The following is an 18,783-nucleotide window of genomic DNA, read 5'->3' as shown; positions in this document are numbered from 1 at the left end:
TTCAGATGACCACTGCCCCAGCTGACAGGTCCTCCATGAGCTGCTGGCCAAGCTGAGGCAGCTAAGCTGCTCCCAGATTTATGACCTAAGGGGGTAGGTCTGTTCTTTCAAGCCCACTGAGTTCGGAGTGACTCGTTACACAGCGCTGGGTAACTGATGCAGGCCCTACGGCCACGTGAAAGATCTCGTAGAGCTATGCCAATGTTCACTCAAGTGAAGGGTCCAAGAGGAGAGCAGCTCACAAGACTACGAAAGAAGGCAAGGACCAGATGGTGAGGGGATTTCTAAATCATGTTCAGGCCTCAAAGAAAGTTTGATCTGGGGCACCTGGGTGGCTCAGCCAGTTGAGTGTCCAACTCTCGATTTTGGTTCAGGTCATGATCTCAGGGTCGTGGGATCAAGCCCCACATCAGGCTCTGTACTCAGCACAGAGTCTGCTTGAGATTCCCTCTCTCTCTCTCTCTCTGTCTTCCCTCTGCCCCTCACCTCAATCAACCTCTCTCTCTCTCAAACTTTTTTAAATTTTTATTTATTTATTTATTTATTGAACGGAGAGATAGCACAAATAAGCAGAGCAGCAGGAAGAGGGAGAGACAGAAGCAGGCTTCCTGATGCAGGGCTTGCACCCAGGACCCTGGAATCATGATCTAAGCCAAAGACAGTCACTTAGTCAACTGAGCCACCCAGGCACCCCTCTCTCAAATTTTTTTAAAATAGTAAGTTTGCTTTGCTCTCAGAGTGATGGAGATTTGGTGGGCTTTGAGCCGCGAACTGACCTGGTCAGATTTTTCTTCAGAAAGATGACAGGGGTCGGGGGAGAGACAGTTGGTTAAGTGGCCAACTCTTGCCTTCAGCTCAGATCATGATCTCAGGGTCTTGCAAACGAGCCCTACATTGAGCTTCGCGCTCAACGCAGAGTCTGCTGGAGATTCTCTCCTCTCCCTTTCCCCCTTCCTTCTCACTCGTGTGGAATTTAAGAAACAAAACAGAGGATCATAGGGGAAGGAAGGGGAAAATAAAAGAAAATCGGAGGGAGACAAACCATACGTGACTCGATCATAGGAAACAAAGGGTTGCTGGAAGGGAGGGGAAAGGGGCTGGGGTAACTGGGTGATAGACATTAAGGAGGGCACATGATGTAACCAGCACTGGGTTTTATAGAAGACTGATGAATCACTCACCTCTGACCCAGAAACCAATAATGAATTATGTTAATTAATTGAATTTAAATAAATAAAAATAAAAAATCCTTTGTAGAAAGAAAACTAAATGGATGAGTTGAAAGCTTTGGGTCTGAATCTTGACTCTGCCACCTACTGGCTGTGTTCTAAATACCTTTCTGAGCCTTGGTTTTATATTCCTTAAACCAGGAATGATAATAATACTGGCTTCACAAAAAAGTCAGAGTAAATAAGGCAAAGAGAACTCATGCACTGAGCTCTCAAATAGGGCTTGCTTTAAGGAAACACTACTTCCAGGCAACATACCCATGCTTTCATCAGTTTGAGATTCTAGATTATCAAATATGGCTCTCAGTCCATCAGTTCAGTCTTAGAAGGTCTCAAACCAACTCCTCACTGGTCAGATGTTACCACTCTCTCCTGCCTGCCTTCCCGGAGCTGCTGATGCGTCTTGTACGCACAGTTTTCAGCCATTGGTGGCTTCTCTCCTCCTCCACAGGGCACACTGCTGTGTTCATCACACAGCCCCCTGCAGCTAGCCCCACAGGTTAAAAAAAAAAAAAAAAAAAAAAGGCAGGCCAACCGCTGGTTCAAACTGGATTCAGTCTTAGAGATATTTTGGGTTGTACTGGCGTTTGACTTGTGTGAGCAGAACTATTAATTCCAGAAGTTAAACCTAACTCCAGTGGATTAAAAAAAAATCCTCTAGATCACAACTAGGTTAACTCAGTTTTATGTGCCGGAAAATATTTGCTTTATGATATTCGGAAGATTTTTAGAAATCTGAGATCAAACACCTAGAGGGTGAAGAATGAGTTGCTAGGAGAAGCGAGGAGGAGAAAAAGCAAAGAGATGCTTGGCGGGGGCGGGGGGGGGGAGCAGGAACACATACTTGGACCCAAAAAGAAGCTGTGTGACTTGTGAGAGTTTTGAGTTCTGGGGTGATTTGCAATTAGGGTTTCAAGCGTTCCGTGGAGAGGAATACCTGAAAGGGCCACAAGATGGCGATATTACTCCAGGAGTCTCTCCCAGTCCTTCACCCCCGGTAGCTATGCCTTCCTTTGTTCAGACTTCTTTCCCCAGCAACTGTCACTGATAACCGTCCATTTTGTGTCTCTTCGTGCTCTTGGCCTTCCCCTATGTCACTTTCTTGTAAGTAGCCTTAATGCAGAAACTACTAATTTTATTGCTATCTGGTAAATTTGGGATTTTTTCCTTTCCTTTTTTTTTTTTTTTTTTTTTGCTATTTGTTACATCTTTAAGGTAGTGATATGATCTCCGTTCTGTTGTAAAAGCAGCTGGATCAAATATTTTGTTTTAATAAGAAATATAAAATAAACCAACTAAAAACGGACTTATCTTTCCCTTTTTGTGAGTTACCACCCAGAGAGACTTCCCAGCTAAGTGGGGTGTCGCCCACCAGGCCTGGAGACAGAAACAAGTGCTCCCGAGGCGATGACAAATGACAAATCCTTAGCTGAGGAGAGAGGCAGCAGCACCCTTAAGTTGGGGCAGGAGGGAGGCTGAACCTTACCCCAGTGAATGAAGAACAAAAACCCAAATGGTCTCCCTCTTATGTTTATTATGGAAAAATTCCACAATACAAAAGCTAGAATAATATGACAGACCCAGATACAATCCTATGAAAGGGTCTGATACTAGAAACCAATCTATAAACTATAAAGAGGCTTAGGCAAATGTAAGCTTGTTTTTTTTTGAAGTCACTTGAAATGCGCATTCCCGGCACCCTGGGGCACCCCGCCCCCTGCCCCCCAGCCCCTCAGAAGAGGAAATCCTGACTTAGAGATGGTGGAGAGGAGGGGCACTGGTTTTAGAGGGCAGCTGGGAAAGCAGACCTAAGGTGACCAATTTCAGCCCGAGAGGATTTGAATCCTGGTCTGCTGTCCGGCCCTGCAGAAGCTCTTTACGTGGGTGGCTTCCAGGGACACCTGAATTCCCAAAAAATTACATGGGTGGGCATTTTCCTAGGGAGAAGACTCACTACTCCCACCAGACGGGCAAAAAGTCTCTGCAGCCATGGCTTATGCCCTTATCCCTTCACCCAGACCAGAAAAAAAGTCTAAAAACCCACTGTAATGTATTTTATGGATTTAATGGATATATGGATTTAATGACAACCCTGATCCAGTCTCCCTTCTGATGGTCACACTGTTCTTTTAAATACGGCCTATGAAATCTTACTAATTAAAAAAATGGTCCTAGGGAATTAAAAATAGGTACATACAAAATATTCCTGCTAAAAAAATTTGCTATGCATTTAGACACTTCATACTAGAAATATTACGCTAATCTGGAGGGTGTTTAATAATAACAATACCCAAGGGGTGCCTGGGTGGCTCAGTTAAGTATCTGCTTTTGGCTCAGATCATGATGCCCGTTGTGGGATCGAGCCCCACAGGAGTCTCCCTGCTCGATGGGAAGTCTGCTTCTCCCACTTCTACTCCCCCTGCTTGTGCACCTTCTCTCGCTCACTCTGTCAAACAAAGTCTTTTAAAGAATAAAAAATAAAATAATGACACCCCAAATCATTAACAAATTAATTTGGGAAAATGTGCTTTGCTTGACAATCCATTAAATGCATCTTTTATTTTCAGGTATTTCCGAAATCATTTGGGAAATAAACACAAACATAAATTCACAGAAAATGCCCCTTACGGCTTTAATATCGAATATAACCATCATAGCTCACAAAAATAGCATAAAGTGCAAAAGCTCCATTTCAAAAGGCTTCAAATCACTCCCAAAGCAATGGAGACTAAATGCTACCACAGCCAGGGAGCCCACACCACCCTTATACGGAACAAGTCCAGAAAGTATAAAACAAGGGGATGTATCTGAAAATACCATATAAGTTCTGATTACATACTGTGATTATAAAATAGTCTTCAATCTGGTTTAACAGAGAGAAAGAATTAATTCAAACAATCAGTCCTTTAGAATAGAGGCCTTTTTCTTCTTCTTCTTCTTTTAATCTGTAGGAGAATGTCCATAAAATCCCTTGAGAACCCCAATCTGGCCTGCCAATTCTCTCTGGCCAGCTGGAATGGTAGCACCCAGGCAAGAGCTGACAATGAAAGGTTCCAAGCTCATTTGGGGAAAAGGAGCTGGGGTTGGGAGTGCTCGCTGGACAAGCTTCAGCCCTCCCCCATCCCCCAGATGGCTGTGTGTCAGCCCCATGGGATGAAGAGCCGAGGAGACTCCGTCCCACTCTCAGAACCTGCAACATGGCATTGGTTCACATAAGCGTGATGAACGGGTGAGAAGTTTTGACACACCTGAGAAATCCAGTAAAAACAAGTTACAGTTTTGTTTTTTGTTTTTTTAAGAAAGTCTGTGCTTGATGACCATCAAGCTTAGATTCCCCCAACAGAACATCTTGGATCCACAATCGTTAGGCACTCATCCGAGGGACACGCCTCATTTCCCCCAAAATGTAGCCTGTTACCAAACAGATTCAGGTTATCTCTCCCCATACACCTTCGATATATTCGTGCTAATAATATAATCATAATCATAAAGAGCAATGATTTTTTTCTAAAAATTAAGATTGAATCAAACACTGGAAAATAAGAATCACCGACTTAAATGATCGCTGGGTAACGAGGACAGCAATGTTGACTCTCTTAGATCCAACTCCTGCTCATTCTCGGTCTTAGGCAAATCTATCCACGCAGAACACAAATGCACCCGATCTGCCATGACCTAAGTCGCAAACATCACATCTCCACGTCTCTGCGTTATTAGAGAGAAAAACCCAAAAGATTCTTGATTGCACATCAATCAATAAGCTATTCACTTTTTTAAATCTGAAAACCTGTAGAGCCCTATTTTTACCAGCGATGTCCTGCGACTCGTTAATCCGGAGCAGAGGCCTCTGGAAGATAGAATTCAGTTCATTATTTCTCGGGACCTATTCATGTCAGGCTCAATTTAAAAAGAAGACTCAGCAGTAAGTCAGAATCCAGTGATGAGCTCTCAAGGGTACAGCTGACCGAGTGTATTCCAAAAGCTGCTCCTCATGAAAAATACATAACTGGCATTTATATTCCATTCAAGCGACCGGAAGAACTGTCCCCTCTAAAAGACAGCTGCTCACAAAGCTATGGGGCAGGAGGGGGAGACGAGAAGGAAATACACCAAAATATTAACAATGATTGTTCTCGGACAATAGAAATACAGACTTCTTTTTCCCTTCGATTTTCCTGTGGTTTTCCAATTTTCTTTCAAGAGTGTTTAGTGCTAGAAGAAAAGCATCCTAAATATAAATGTAAATATAAATATGTCAGAAGTCTAACTTCAAACTAGATTATTCAACTCCTTTCTCGATTTACCATCTCACGCTAACAAGCTAGAGTGATTTTTGCTCAAAAGTTCAGTTTTTGTCCTCAAATATACCCATTCCGTACGTTATCAGCCCTCAGCTCATTAAAGCCAATCTCTAGAAGGGCCTTGTTTTTTTGTTTTTGTTTTTGTTTTTTAAACAGCAAAAATATCCCTTCTGATATCTTAACTAAGTCATCTGCCTCGTAGAAGACAGATGGAAACAGCCCTGTGAGTTGGGGCGCTGATTTCCTTATTTCCAGCAGTCACATTGCATCCCTATTCCAAAGGACACTCAGAAACTTCCAGAAGAGCAAGATCAAAGAGATAAGAGTTGGAGGTGATGATCATCAGGGACCCACCCACCCCTTTACCTGAGAGAGAGACGCAGTCCCTCCCTAACTGCTGAACAGTGCTCCTGTCAATGAGGAACTCTCAAGACAGAAATTAAACCTCACACAGAACACAAACCCTTCCCGCACTTCCCTGCCTCTCCTCATCCAAGTTTCCACGCTAAGACAGCTGGGCCTGAAGCATGTGGAAGCTTCTCTCTACTTTGGAGTATTTTGATACTACGGAATGGAGGAGCCCAGAATCCATGCCAGGTGAAATTAATCTGAAGCAAGGACTGCTACTTCCCTTTAAAAAATCCTAGACCAAAGTTTTAAAACTCGCAGTGGTTCCAAGAACCACCAAGGTCTCAAAGGTGCATTAGAACCCCACTAATACATAAATACCTTTTTTCAAAGTATATTTTTAAACCATAACACACAGGTACACTCCTTCAACACCAAATTTTTCACCATGGAAACCACAATTTAACTTGCATTTTCACTGCATGATATTAGGGAAATATGTAAGTTCTACCTGCAAATAAACTTAATAGAATACAACACATTTCTCACATTTGGGTTCCATCAGGATCTCTTACTGTAAATAGGGTTGTGCTAAAAAAAAAAATTACTTGAAAACCACAGAAGGAGAACAAAGTCACTCATTTTTAAACTCTCAGTTCATTGTTCCTTATTGGACTTTTCACCTTGGATCCTGTACAAAATTCTCAGTAAAGCAAGAGTTCCTAGACACGCCACAGACTGGTACTGCCCAACTCTTCAATCCTTGGTGATATGACTCCTGTCCTCACAAGGACACCTCCGTCCTGCCCTCTTTCACAGCGGAATGCTGCAAGGCAGGAGGTGTCGGAGGGACAGTGAGTATCCCTGAGGTCATGTACTCCCCCCCCCTCACACCTCGATGACCATTTCTGGAGTCTTCATTCAGCCCAGTGAAGAGGTTAGTGGTAGCCAGTGTCATCTGAGCTGAGGAAAAACTCAGAAGGCAACAGACTTGCCCGCTGCATAAGTGACCCGAAAAGCCAGCCTGGGGTCCCCTCAGTAGTCGAGAGAAGCAGCCATCAGATGCTCAGAAAAACCACAGGAAGCACCTTGTACTCAGAGTGCACTGAGTACGATTCCCACAGGAAACACTGGACAAAGAAGAGGCGAGGTTTTCGAGGATAACTTCCAGAATCGAAGGTTTCCCATTAGCAGAAGTTTCCAGAACTTTGTGTTTGCTCCAGATGTTAAACCAGGATCCCCACTGTGACCATCCCAAGGCCTTGACTTTACAGAGTGAGTTCAGCAGCAAGGAGTGGGGCTCTGTGTGCAGATGGCTTAGCCATACCTACTCTTCTCCAAGTGTTGGAGGCCCCTGGGCTGGGGGGCAGGGTGGGCAACAATGTCAACACTTAGAAATTGTGCTCATCTTCAAGAATGGCTTAAAGTGGAGTGTAGCTTTTGGCACAGAGGGTTTTTCTGTCCACTCCACTCTCATCTGAAGTCCCTGGCTCTCAGCAGAGGTAGTAGAGAAAGGATTCACAAGCACAAGTAAAATCTGGTTACCGAGAGTCTCCAAGTAGACCAGTAGCCTCCTCAGCCACAAGCCCTGCGTGGGTTTCATTGGCTTGGTTTTATTTTAGGACCATTTCCCCAGATGAAAATCCCTGGCATCTTCCATCAGTCAGATGGTCTTGCCTGTCACAGAGTCTGTCAGCAGGAGGGTCCACTCTGAGAGCACATGGGACCAGTGGGGTCTGGAGCAAACTCCTTCTGGGAATTGAGGCTCCCACAAGGGACCACCTTGCCATCACAAAGGATACAGCCCAACCAGTCACTGCATCTGGAAGGGACGCTGAGAAGATCTACCTGATGCCCCTCAGTTCACTTTCCGTCTTGGGAAAGGGAAAGACCTTCTTCCCCCATGCACAGTGGAGTCCTGGTGAGCCACAGACTCGCTGGTTAGAGCCCAAGGGAACAAAATACTAAAAAGACAGACCCCTACCCCCAACTCTACAACCACCAGCTGTCTTTGCTGGCAAGTGAAGCCCATTGCATGAGGAAAAATAGGCAGAGAAGCCAGCCACTGCCTTGCCATCACGTGATCTTGACCGGTGATTTCTTGCTGGCACACAGGAGAGACACATAGGGGACACCGATGAAGGCCCATTTCTCGCTGGGCCAGAACTTGATGACGGGGCCCTGCTCGGGAATCTCAGAAGCAGCGTCAAAGTAGGCAAAGCAGACACAGCCCAGGTAGGCGGCAAGGCAGATGAGGATGTGCCTGTGAAAGGACACAGCAGGTCAGCACCCAGCCAGGGCCAACAAATATGGCCGCCTTCAGGGGACCCTGCCCTCCCCCACCCCCATCCCCACCCCACCCAGCCTGCCTTCCTTCCAAGGAGGAAGGGGCGGTAAGGTAACCAACAATCCTCGGAATAGTAGGAGAACCGCAAATCTGGGGCAAACACGGCCTGTTTTAGAAAGTTCTAAAATATTCCACGTGGTGATAAGAGCAAATATGCAAATGCTTTGGGGGCTCAACCCTGAAGACTGAGGCACAAGGATTTAAAACAGGTGCTGAGAAGATGAAACTGAGACCATCTGATTAGATCCCACCTTCTTCCTCCAATGTTGCTTACACATAATTTATGCCCTTTATTAGGAATCCTTTTATACAGACAAAACTGCTTTTACAGCTTAGTAGGGAAACTTTCTCACTTGACTGTGTCCGTAAGAAGTCGTATATGAATCCTTTAGCAAGCAAGGACCATTTAAAAGCAGGTAACCCTTCCCTCTACTCTAGACTGAAATTAAATTCCAGATGAGCTAAAGATTTAAAATCTATTTTTAAAATAGAGTCAGAGAAAACATTTTTATGAACTTTGGTGGGGGAGGCCTTTCTGATACAAAGTCCAGAAACCCTACAAGAAGAGATTGACTTATGTGAGAACATGACTGTTGATAACCCATATGGTACCAAAAAACCCTCATGCACTGAAAGATAAATGGGAAAGGGAGGCATGAGATATTTGTATCATATGACCAGTTAAAGTCCCTATATTCTGGAGGGTGGCTCTGTCGGTTAAGCAGCTGACTCTTGATTTGAGCTCAGATCATGATCTGAGGATCCTGAGATCTAGCCTGGGGTCGGACTCCTTACTGAGCATGGAGCCTGCTTAGGAGTCTCTCTCTCCCTCTCCCTCTGCCCAACCCTCTCACACGTGCACTCTCTCTCAAAAAATAAAATAAAATCCCTATTTTCCAAAGAGCTCTCAAAAACTAATCCTTTCATAGGATGCCCTTTAACCCAATCAGGGTGGGTGAAGATGGCATGATTGACCTTGGTCTCACACTATAAACACTGAAGCTGGCCACTGCCTCCATGAGGGCTCAGTGTAGAATTCTGTCTGAGCTGATATGCATGCAGATTTGCATAATACATACAGATACTGGACGGTAATGACTGGTTACTCTGTGCCAGACACCAGGTTGCTAGATAGAAATTGTTTAAAAATAGAAACACTGCAGGGAAGACAAATGAAAAGGTACCTTTCAAACGAAGAAATGCATCCATTGAACTTAAACTGTGAAAGAGGCTCAACAATGATGCTAGTTTTTTACAAAGACATGAAAATAAAAATGTTTTTAACCAGGGTAACATGAGTTAAGAGTTAATATCTAGTATATATGAAAGTATGGATAAAAGGCGTTATCTTACAGACTTTAATAAAAAGTGTGCATTAATATTTCAGAGATACAGGGGCACCTGGGTGGCTCAGTGGGTTAAGCCTCTGCTTTCGGCTCAGGTCATGATCTCATGGTCCTGGGATCAAGCCCCACATTGGGCTCTCTGCTTGGCAGGGAACCTGCTTCCCCCTCTCTCTCCGCCTGCCTCTTTGCCTACTTGTGATCTCTGTCAAATAAATAAATAAAATCTTTAAAAAAAATACTTTGGAGATACAGATCTATATGTACCTGTATCTAATAGGTATAGATATAATCTACAGATATATAAAATTTAACCTAAGGAAATGTGCAGGCATGTGAACAAATAACCTAATTACCTATTAAAAGAGAGGTGGGCTAAATGAATTCTAAAGCATCTATACTGGGAGGTATTTATTAGACACAAAAAAGTGGAAGACAATATGTATGCACTGGTAAGCAAAGTCATCCACAATCTAGTATTCCCTATGTAAGAAAAAAACAAAACAGAACACTTTATATCACCTATAGAATGATGTGAGATTTATTTACAAAAAGTATAATTAGAGAAACAGACATGAAAAATCTAGAATAAGGGGCACTAGCTGGCTCAGTTAGGGGAGTGTGTGAGTCTTGATCCTGGGGTTGTGAGTTCAAACCCTATATTAGGTGCAGAAATTACTTAAAATTTTTAAAAAATCTTAGGCCGTTAACAATTGTTATTCTTTGGTGGAATTATGAGAGCCTCTCTATGCTTCTGTTTAAATTTGTTCTAAATCATCTTTTTTTTTTTAAGATTTTATTTATTTGACAGAGAGAGACTGTTTAAATTTGTTATAAATCATCTTTTTTTTTTAAGATTTTATTTATTTGACAGAGAGAGAGGCATCACAAGTAGGCAGAGAGACAGGCAGAGAGAGAGAGAGGGAAGCAGGCTCCCTGTTGAGCAGAGAACCCAATGCGGGACTCGATCCCAGGACCCTGAGATCATGACCTGAGCTGAAGGCAGAGGCTTAACCTACTGAGCCGCCAGGTGCCCCTGTTCTTAAAGCATCTTAACTGGGGCAAAAATATGATTCAACTTTGAAAAAGCAGGAATTACACCAAACTTGAAACAAATTTAAGTCTGAGCCAACATTATTACAATCTAATTTTTGAATTTTGCTTAAATTGCTAAGGTTACCAAGAAACTTGGATTGATAAAAATATGTACACTGTACCTTGAATGAGGTCGTATTTACACACATGTGTACATTTATCAAAACTCATCCAAGTGTACACTTGGAATCTACAGTTTATTATCCCCATTATAACTCAAATTAACGTGCATAAATTCACTAGTGTGAGTCAAGGTTGAACCTAAAAAAATTCCAGTCTTCAGACTGGAATCTTCAGTTTATGCTGTTTCACATTGTTTTGTCTTTTGCAAACAGTCCTGGGAGTCCCCAAGCCTTAAACCAAGAGCAAGTTGGGTCTCATGCTCAATCTATACAAGCTCCTACGTTCAAGGGCATTCACACAAGTTCTTTCAAACCACAGAGTTTTAGGCATCACCCGATAGAAGTCAACCTTCTTCTGAATCTTGGATCTAATAAAGTTTTTCCAGCTCCTTTCCACTAGAATTCTCCCCGGAGCTCTCAATGTACAAGGGACATCGTAAAGCAGATTTCCCTTGGTCCTTGTTCTCTTTTGCAATCAGAAGTTCTGGGGCACAGAGAAACAGGGCTCTGGGTTTGGAGCTGAAGCAATTCATAGGAAAAAACCATTCAACTTCCTCCTCAGCGTGCTGAGTGTAGGAGTCTGCATGCTGTTTAATAAACTGCTTGTGAGCGCCTGGGTGGTTCAGTCGGTTAAGCGTCTGCCTTCGGCTGAGGTCATGATTCCAGGGTCCTGGGATTGAGCCCCACATTGGACTCCCTGATCAGCAGGAAGTCTGCTTCTCCTTCTGCTTGTGTATGCGCTCTCTCTCTCTCTCTGACAAATAAATAAAATCTTAGGGGCGCCTGGGTGGCTCAGTCTTTGCATGTCTGCCTTTGGCTCAGGTCATGGCCCCAGGGTCTTGGGATTGAGCCCCGCATCGGACTCCCTGTTTGGAAAGAAGCCTGCTTCTCCCTCTCCCACTCCCCCTGCTTGTGTTCCCTCTCTCACTGTGTCTCTCTCTGTCAAATAAATAAAATCTTTATTTTTTGAATTTTTATTTTTTAAACTGCTTGCTGCCTTTTTTCTTTAACTTAACCGCATATCCTGAGCTATCCAATGCACAGCCGCTCCAGTTCCCAATGACTGAATTCCCAGGTGAGCGATTCTGAACAATTAATTCACTTCTCTGGGCATCCGTTTCTACCTGTAAAATGCATGGGTGAGACTGTCCCCAGGTGACCTGTGATGCCTTCACCTGGTCACCTGGGCATCCCAGTCCCCACGTCACCTCTGTTCCAAGTCTTCCCCACCCCCACCTCCCGACCCTGGGCGATCTAGCTAGAGCTCAGGTTACGGATTCAGTTTTCAGACTCCTTTATGCTTTAGTAAAGGAGCCAGAGGTAAGGGACCGCAGACCCAAAGCACACACAATTAGGTCTTTTTGTCCTGGCTAAGCCTGCTCCCTGGAGCCTACGGCGCATTTGACAATACTTCCCATTGCTTCTGAAAGGTCCGACTGCCTCTGCGAGGAGAGAGGTGCCCCTAGGCTGTGCTCTATCCCCTTGCACACCCACGCACACCGGGCAGGGAAAAGCACGCCCAGCAGGTGCAGACCCGTGTGGCGGCCCGGGCTTACCACACGCAGTGCAGGTAGGGAAAGTGGAAGGACGACAGCAGCTCACAGAAGGCTCGGTCACTGATCCAGCAGAAGAGCGCCAGGGTCCACCAGAGGCCCGAGAAGAGGCCCAGCTTAAAGACACGCACGTTGTCACACCTGCACAGGGATCCAGAAAGCGAGTCAGCCTCAGTCCGGCTGTCACCCACCACCTTGCTGGTCCCCTTCTTCTGGCTCCTACCACGCCCCTAACCCCAGACCCTCGGCACTGGAGGCCCCACCCAACATCCTGTCCACACACCCCCCCAAGCTTCTGGATGTAGACTCCACACGTCCATACACAGAGGACTCCCAAAGCCGTGTTCTCACCCAGGCCTCCCCCAGACTCGAGACTCACAGATGCAGCGACCGTCTGGACACGCCCACCCACATGTAACACAGACCCAAATCTCACATGTCCTTAACGAACTCCTGTTCTCCTACATACACTGCCCCTCGCTGCCTCTGTCATCAACCCCCGGCCCCCGAGGGATCCTCGTATGCCTCAGATAGCCCCGGCATGTGCCCCTGACCTTAGCTCTGGCTGTTGCTGCTCCTGGAATGCTCTCGCTCACATACCCACATGCTTCACCGTCTCCCAGCCTCTGCTCAAATGCCCCTCAGGAAACCCTTTCCTGACCACTGCTAACAATCGCCCCACGGGCCTCCACCCCTACGTGACACTCTCATACCCCACCCCCCACTTCCCTCTTCTCTCTTCTGATTTCTCTGGAGGGATTCCAACCCCTCTAGCACCCTCGATGTTTACTTGTGGACAGGTGGTCTTCCCCAGGAACAGCACGGGACACACACAGGCCTCCCACTATTTGCTGAATAGAAAGAGCTCTCACGCACACCGGGACAAAATGTTTTTCAGATACCAATCCTAACAGCCCAAAGAAATTCCCATCGCCATTTCCTTTCCTTGTTCCTGAATCGTTCGTAAAGGGGAGGAGTGACTTCCATTCCTAGGGGAGAAGGCCCCGAGGCAGCCGGTGGCCGAGGGTACTTCTCGGCCCTCCCTCAGGTCTCTGTCCCTCCATGGACCGCTCCAAGGTCAGTCAAGCTCTCTGTGACCCCAAGAAGGGGTCACAGCTATGTGTTCAGATTTGTTGCACGAATGTCAAAAGCCTGACTGGTTGGTTGGGACTTTTCCTGGCCAACTGAGGAAGCATCGTACAACCAGCAAAACCAGGATGGGCAGTAGGTTCAAAGGCCTCAAAAACACAAACTGGAATACCGTCTTGTCGGACAGCTAAATGTCTTCCCTTGAAAACTTTTTTGAAATGATAGAGGCCTAGGCCTGGAGGCACTCAATTCCTACTTAGCTTTGTTGAGCATGTCGCCCTCACAGACTCCTCTCTTTCTCAGCTCAGCTTTCTCCTGCTTCCTCAGGTCTCCGCTTCCAGGGCGCCTTCTCAAATAGACTTTCTCAGACAGCCCCCACCCCTGTGATGTTGTCGGCCTCGTGGGCACCCACCATTTTCCTTCATAACACTCGTCACAAGACGACATCATTTTCGTTGCTGTAATTATCTGTTGAAGGTCTAGTATCCAGTCAGACAGGGAGCTCAACAAGAGTAGGACCTCTACCTGCTTTTCACCAACTATATGCACTGTTTGGCCCAGAACACACATGAAATAAATGCTTGCTGAATGAATAAATAAGGAAGTAAAGGAAAATGTTACTTGAATTCCAGTGACCTAAGGGAGCACATTTTTTTTCCAGATTTTTTTTTTAAGTAACCACATTGACTGGGTACCCAATTCTCTGAATGCATGCTAGGCACTATGAAAGGCAAAATGAAAAGGACTCTTGCCTTGCTAAAGATAAAATGAAAGAGGACAAAAACAAGTGTCAACAACTACAGACAATGTGGTACAAGAGGACCCATGTACACTCAATTCAATTAAACCTAGAAACTTTGGCTTAAGAACACTCCAGGACAGGGGTCAGCATACTGGAGAGGCATTGTGTGTGTGACAGTCCGCCTCTCTTGCCAGATGATGAGTCACTTGGGAGGAAAGCCTGCAGAGTCAGGGTCCCAGGTTGCCTGGTTCTGTCCCCTCCTCTTTTTTTAGAGGGACAGGTCCTACTACCCGCTGCTGACCAGGCCTATCTGCACTTGGGTCTTGCCCAAACCTGGGCTCCTTTGGGTTTTATTCCCACTTCTCAGGGCCCCTATCAAAAGAGCAACATGAGATTAAAGGAAAAAAGCAGAACAAAAGGGATATATACAGTAGAACCCTATTCTAGAATTTAAAAAAATATATATCACGGCTGTTATCTGTGGTTCTCCTTAACCCTTTGTTGTATTTGCAAAGTTGCCCTTAACAGACTCACTCCTATAACCAGGGGTGAAAAAAAAAAGGCACCTACATTAAAATATATTCAGTGCAGCTGAGTCACTTGATAATAAGACAAAACAAATTTCAGTAAATGTCCAGTCATAACCCCAAATAAAATGTCGTTGCCACATGGTCTGAAAGTTCAGAAAGGACACTGAAAATCAGAAAAGACTAGAAACAAGCTCTAGCAACAAGGCTAATGAGAAACAGAAAGCTCCCCAGCTCCTTCGAGCAGAGGGAGGCTGCATGGGAACTATTGAGCTGCTGCACTACAGATTATCACTAATGTCAGCAGAGCAGGTCCTGGAAGGAAACGCAAAAAGCAGCAAGGGCATCCCCTGTCTGGGAATTTGACCAAAGCAAGCCAACAACTTCTCCTTCCTTGCTGGGACTCAGGGGGAATTGGGACACAGCAGCGAACACAGGGGCCTCATTCCTGCCCATCGAGTCAACATCAAGAAAAGGGACAGGTACTAAACAACAACAAAGACGACAAAAAAAAAAAACAGCACAAATAATTTTTTTTAAAAGACTTCACCCATTTATTTGGCAGAGAGACATACAGCGAGAGAGAGAACACAAGCAGAGGAAGAGGGAGAAGCAGGCTCCCTGCTGGGCAGGGAGCCCGACACAGGGCTTGATCCCAGAACCTGGGATCATGACCCAAGTGCAGGGCAGAGGCTTAATGACGGAGCCACCCAGGCGCCCCAGCACAAATAACTTTTTAATTACAATTGGGAGGGCTGCCAGAAAGAAGTGTGAGGTGAGGAGCAAGAGAGCCAAATAGGTGAGTCAACAATGAGCCAGAAGTGAGCCAAGCAGGGGAGTCAGGCAGGGACAGCATGAAGAAGGACCTGGGGATAGGGAAGGTCAGAGAAGCGAGAGGACAGAATGAAAGGGGGAAATTCATGAAGGACAGATCAGCCAGAGAGGGCCATGTTAGGATTTTGAACTTCATCCTAATTGCAAAATCAGCTAAAAAAAAAGAGACTATCAGAGGCATGCAGGGGCCATGCTGAGGATATTCAACTTAATGTCAATTGTAATGTCAACTAATAGAAAAACGAAAGTGATCGGATGGGACATTCAGGGAAGGAAGAGGGCGTACACCTCTGCTTTGAGCAAACAGGTAAATGCTGTTCCCATTCACTGCAGCTGGAAATACTAGGAGAACCAGAACCAGAAAAGTTGGATCAGGAACCTGCTTGAATTCAAGATGGCTATGAGGGGTGGACCCAGAGGTGGGGCAAGCGTCTAGCCACGCCACGGTGAAGGTAGAAGGAAGGACAGAGGCAGACACACACCTGGGAGTCATTGGCACGTGTTTGGTAATGAACGCTGCAGCTGTCGATGAGATCTTCCAGGGCCAAGTGTAGAGATAGGAAAGCCAAAGCGGAGGTCACCTTGAAGAACCCCCACGTGCAAACGTGTGTAGCAAACAAGGAGCTCCTGTCAGAGACTGAAGAGAAGTGGCTACAGAGTGAGTGGAGTCCCCGGTGGGTGTGGCTTCCCGGCAGGCATGGAGAAGAGCACATCAAGCATGAGAGGCGTGAATTGTGCAAAGAGCTGAGTGAAGAGCACAGAAGATACAGGAGGGCTAAGGAACCACCACTGGGCATACAACCCCCAGGGGGCGTGGGTGCCGAAGTGAGGCAGAAGCTAGATGGCAGTGGGCTGGAGAAGAAAAGAGAGCTGAGGGACGAAGGCAACTTTTTTTAAAAGATTTTATTTATTTATTTGACAGAAAGACAGCGAGAGAGGGAACACAAGCAGGGGGAGTGGGAGAGGGGGAAGGAGGCTTCCCGTGGAGCAGAGAGCCCAATGTGGGCTCGACCCCAGGACGCTGGGATCATAACCTGAGCCAAAGGCAGACGCTTAACGACTGAGCCACCCAGGCACCCCTAAAGGCAACTTTTAAAGACATTGGGCTATGGCGCCTGGCTAGCTCAGTGGGTAGAGCATGTGACTCTCAATCTCAGGGTCTTGAGTTCAAGCCCCTTGTTGGGTGTAAAAATCACTTATAGATATAATACGCACTTCTAAGACGCTGGGCTGTGACAGACAAGAGAGATAGGGTGGTGGTTGAAGACAGACCTGGACTGGGCACAGGTGAGAGCTAGGGAAGACAGGAGAGGCTCCAATGGGAAGGACTGTTTAAGGAGGGTTGAGGACCCAGGAGGCCATTTACAGGAATAAAGTATGAATTGGAGATGGACGGAATGATCCAGAGGCTGACAGACCTGGCAGGAAGGAAGGGCACTTCCTAATGACCTATAGTGATGGTTAGCTTTTCGGAGGCTAAGATTTTTAAGTATGGAACAGATGATTTCCTTTGTAATCACGTACAAAGATTAGAGTATTAAAGGAAAATGTGGGTAGCTGGGTGGCTCAGTTGAAGCATCTTTGGCTCAAGTCATGATCGCAGGCTCCTGGGATCAAGTCCTACGTCAGGCTCCCTACTCAGTGGAGAGCCTGCTTCTCCCTCTGCCCCTCCCCTTGCTCGTGCACACGCGCTCTCTCTCTCCCTCTGAAATAAATAAGTAAAATCTTAATAAGGAAAATGTTTCCCTGCTTAAAAGCGACACTCATGAAGCAGGACTTATTCAAACCGTAATCTGCCCCTAACCACTGTCTCCCCTCATTTGTCCTTATTGAAGTACCCTGAATTAAAAATATTTTCCCTTCCCTTAAGCTGCTGGTGTAAAATTAACAAAATTTTAGGCCAAAACATAGCATCAAGAGTTAAAATGAGGGGCGCCTGGGTGGCTCAGTGGGTTAAGCCGCTGCCTTCGGCTCAGGTCATGATCTCAGAGTCCTGGGATCGAGTCCCGCATCGGGCTCTCTGCTCAGCAGAGAGCCTGCTCCCTCTCTCTCTCTCTCTCTGGCTGCCTCTCCGTCTACTTGTGATTTCTCTCTGTCAAATTAATAAATAAAATCTTAAAAAAAAAAAAAAAGAGTTAAAATGAACTAGATTGCAATGAATTCTCAAAAAAGAGAACTAAGTCCTCAACATTCTATCCAATTCAGGCCTAATATCAGCCAGCACCCCTGGACGATTACAAATCCATTTCAGATTTCTTTATTGGCAATTTGTGTGTTTTCCAAAGAGCTTCAAAATCCTGTTAGTGTTCTGAAACCAGTCTTTCCATTTTCCACTCCTTCAAGGCTACTGGGGAAAGCCAACAGACAAGACTGGACAGCACCCTTCCTCTGCCAGACACTATTTTAAATTCTTCAGTCACCTTTGACTCTGCCTGGTATGGCCAACATTCAAAGCAGCCGCCGGAGTCAAAGCAGTGGGAAGAACCACATGTCTCGTCTCAAAACAGAGACTGAGAGAAAGCTGTTGCCACATCACACAGAGCAACTCTCACACAAAGGAAGACAGATACAAGGAGAAAGTCATGAATTAAAATGCACTTCTCAAATTGGGCACAAAGAACAAGCAGCATTTTCTGAGTACCACCGTAAGGGCGGAGATTTGATGCATTTTGGGGTTAGAGGAGAAGTCATATACACACAAGGCTAAATTGTTTCTGGATATCAACCTAAACTTGAGCATACAACTTCCCAAAGGAAAATCCTTGTGCAAATAGCGAAGGCTTTACCGGACAGGCTTTAACTAAGACACTAAGTGTCAGAGAGACTAGCGCCGTCCACGCTAGTTTCTGCCTGGAGTCATTGTTGCCTTATATTTAGACATTTCTTTTTCCTTCTGTGTGTGAATGCAACAGCCTCATTAGGACTTTTCTCCCTGGTCTTCTCCTCTGAACAAATCTATTCTTTGTACAGAATTAAGTCTTGCAGGCTGGCCTAGGCACCCGCCATGTCCTTGAGATGTTCCTGCTCAGCGAGCTAGTGCACTGCACCTACGAACCAGCTGCTTGCCTCTTTCTGGAGGTGCAATCATTAACATTTTGAGCTAAACCATCCAATGTGCTCCCAACCCGACAGCCAGGAACTAACTCTACGTGAAGAGTTAAATGCCTCTTCCACACTTGAGGGCAGTAAAAAAACAAAACCCAAAAGCAAACAAAAAACAGAAGCCAGGCGTCTGGGTGGTGCAGTCGGTTAA

At 45.6% G+C, this 18,783-nt stretch overlaps 1 protein-coding gene across 2 annotated transcripts in view; it reads right to left on the bottom strand.

Annotated features, from left to right (window-relative positions):
* Positions 1-3,762: 3,762 nt before the first annotated feature.
* Positions 3,763-18,783, bottom strand: part of ACER2 (alkaline ceramidase 2) — a 33,424-nt gene continuing 18,403 nt past the window's right edge. For both annotated transcript variants that reach the window (XM_004761830.3, XM_004761829.3), the window contains 2 exons: positions 12,342-12,479; positions 3,763-8,141 (listed from right to left, as the gene is read on the bottom strand). In XM_004761830.3, coding sequence (XP_004761887.1) covers positions 7,955-8,141; positions 12,342-12,479 — 325 coding nt within the window. In that variant the 3' untranslated portion in view covers positions 3,763-7,954. The remainder of the gene's footprint in view (positions 8,142-12,341; positions 12,480-18,783) is intronic.

Source organism: Mustela putorius, unplaced genomic scaffold (assembly GCF_011764305.1).
Source record: "Mustela putorius furo isolate JIRA1106 unplaced genomic scaffold, ASM1176430v1.1 tig00000421_pilon_pilon_pilon, whole genome shotgun sequence".
Classification (NCBI taxonomy): Eukaryota; Metazoa; Chordata; class Mammalia; order Carnivora; family Mustelidae; genus Mustela; species Mustela putorius.
The sequence above is the reverse complement of the archived record's forward strand: the minus strand, read 5'-3'. Positions and strand labels throughout refer to the sequence as shown.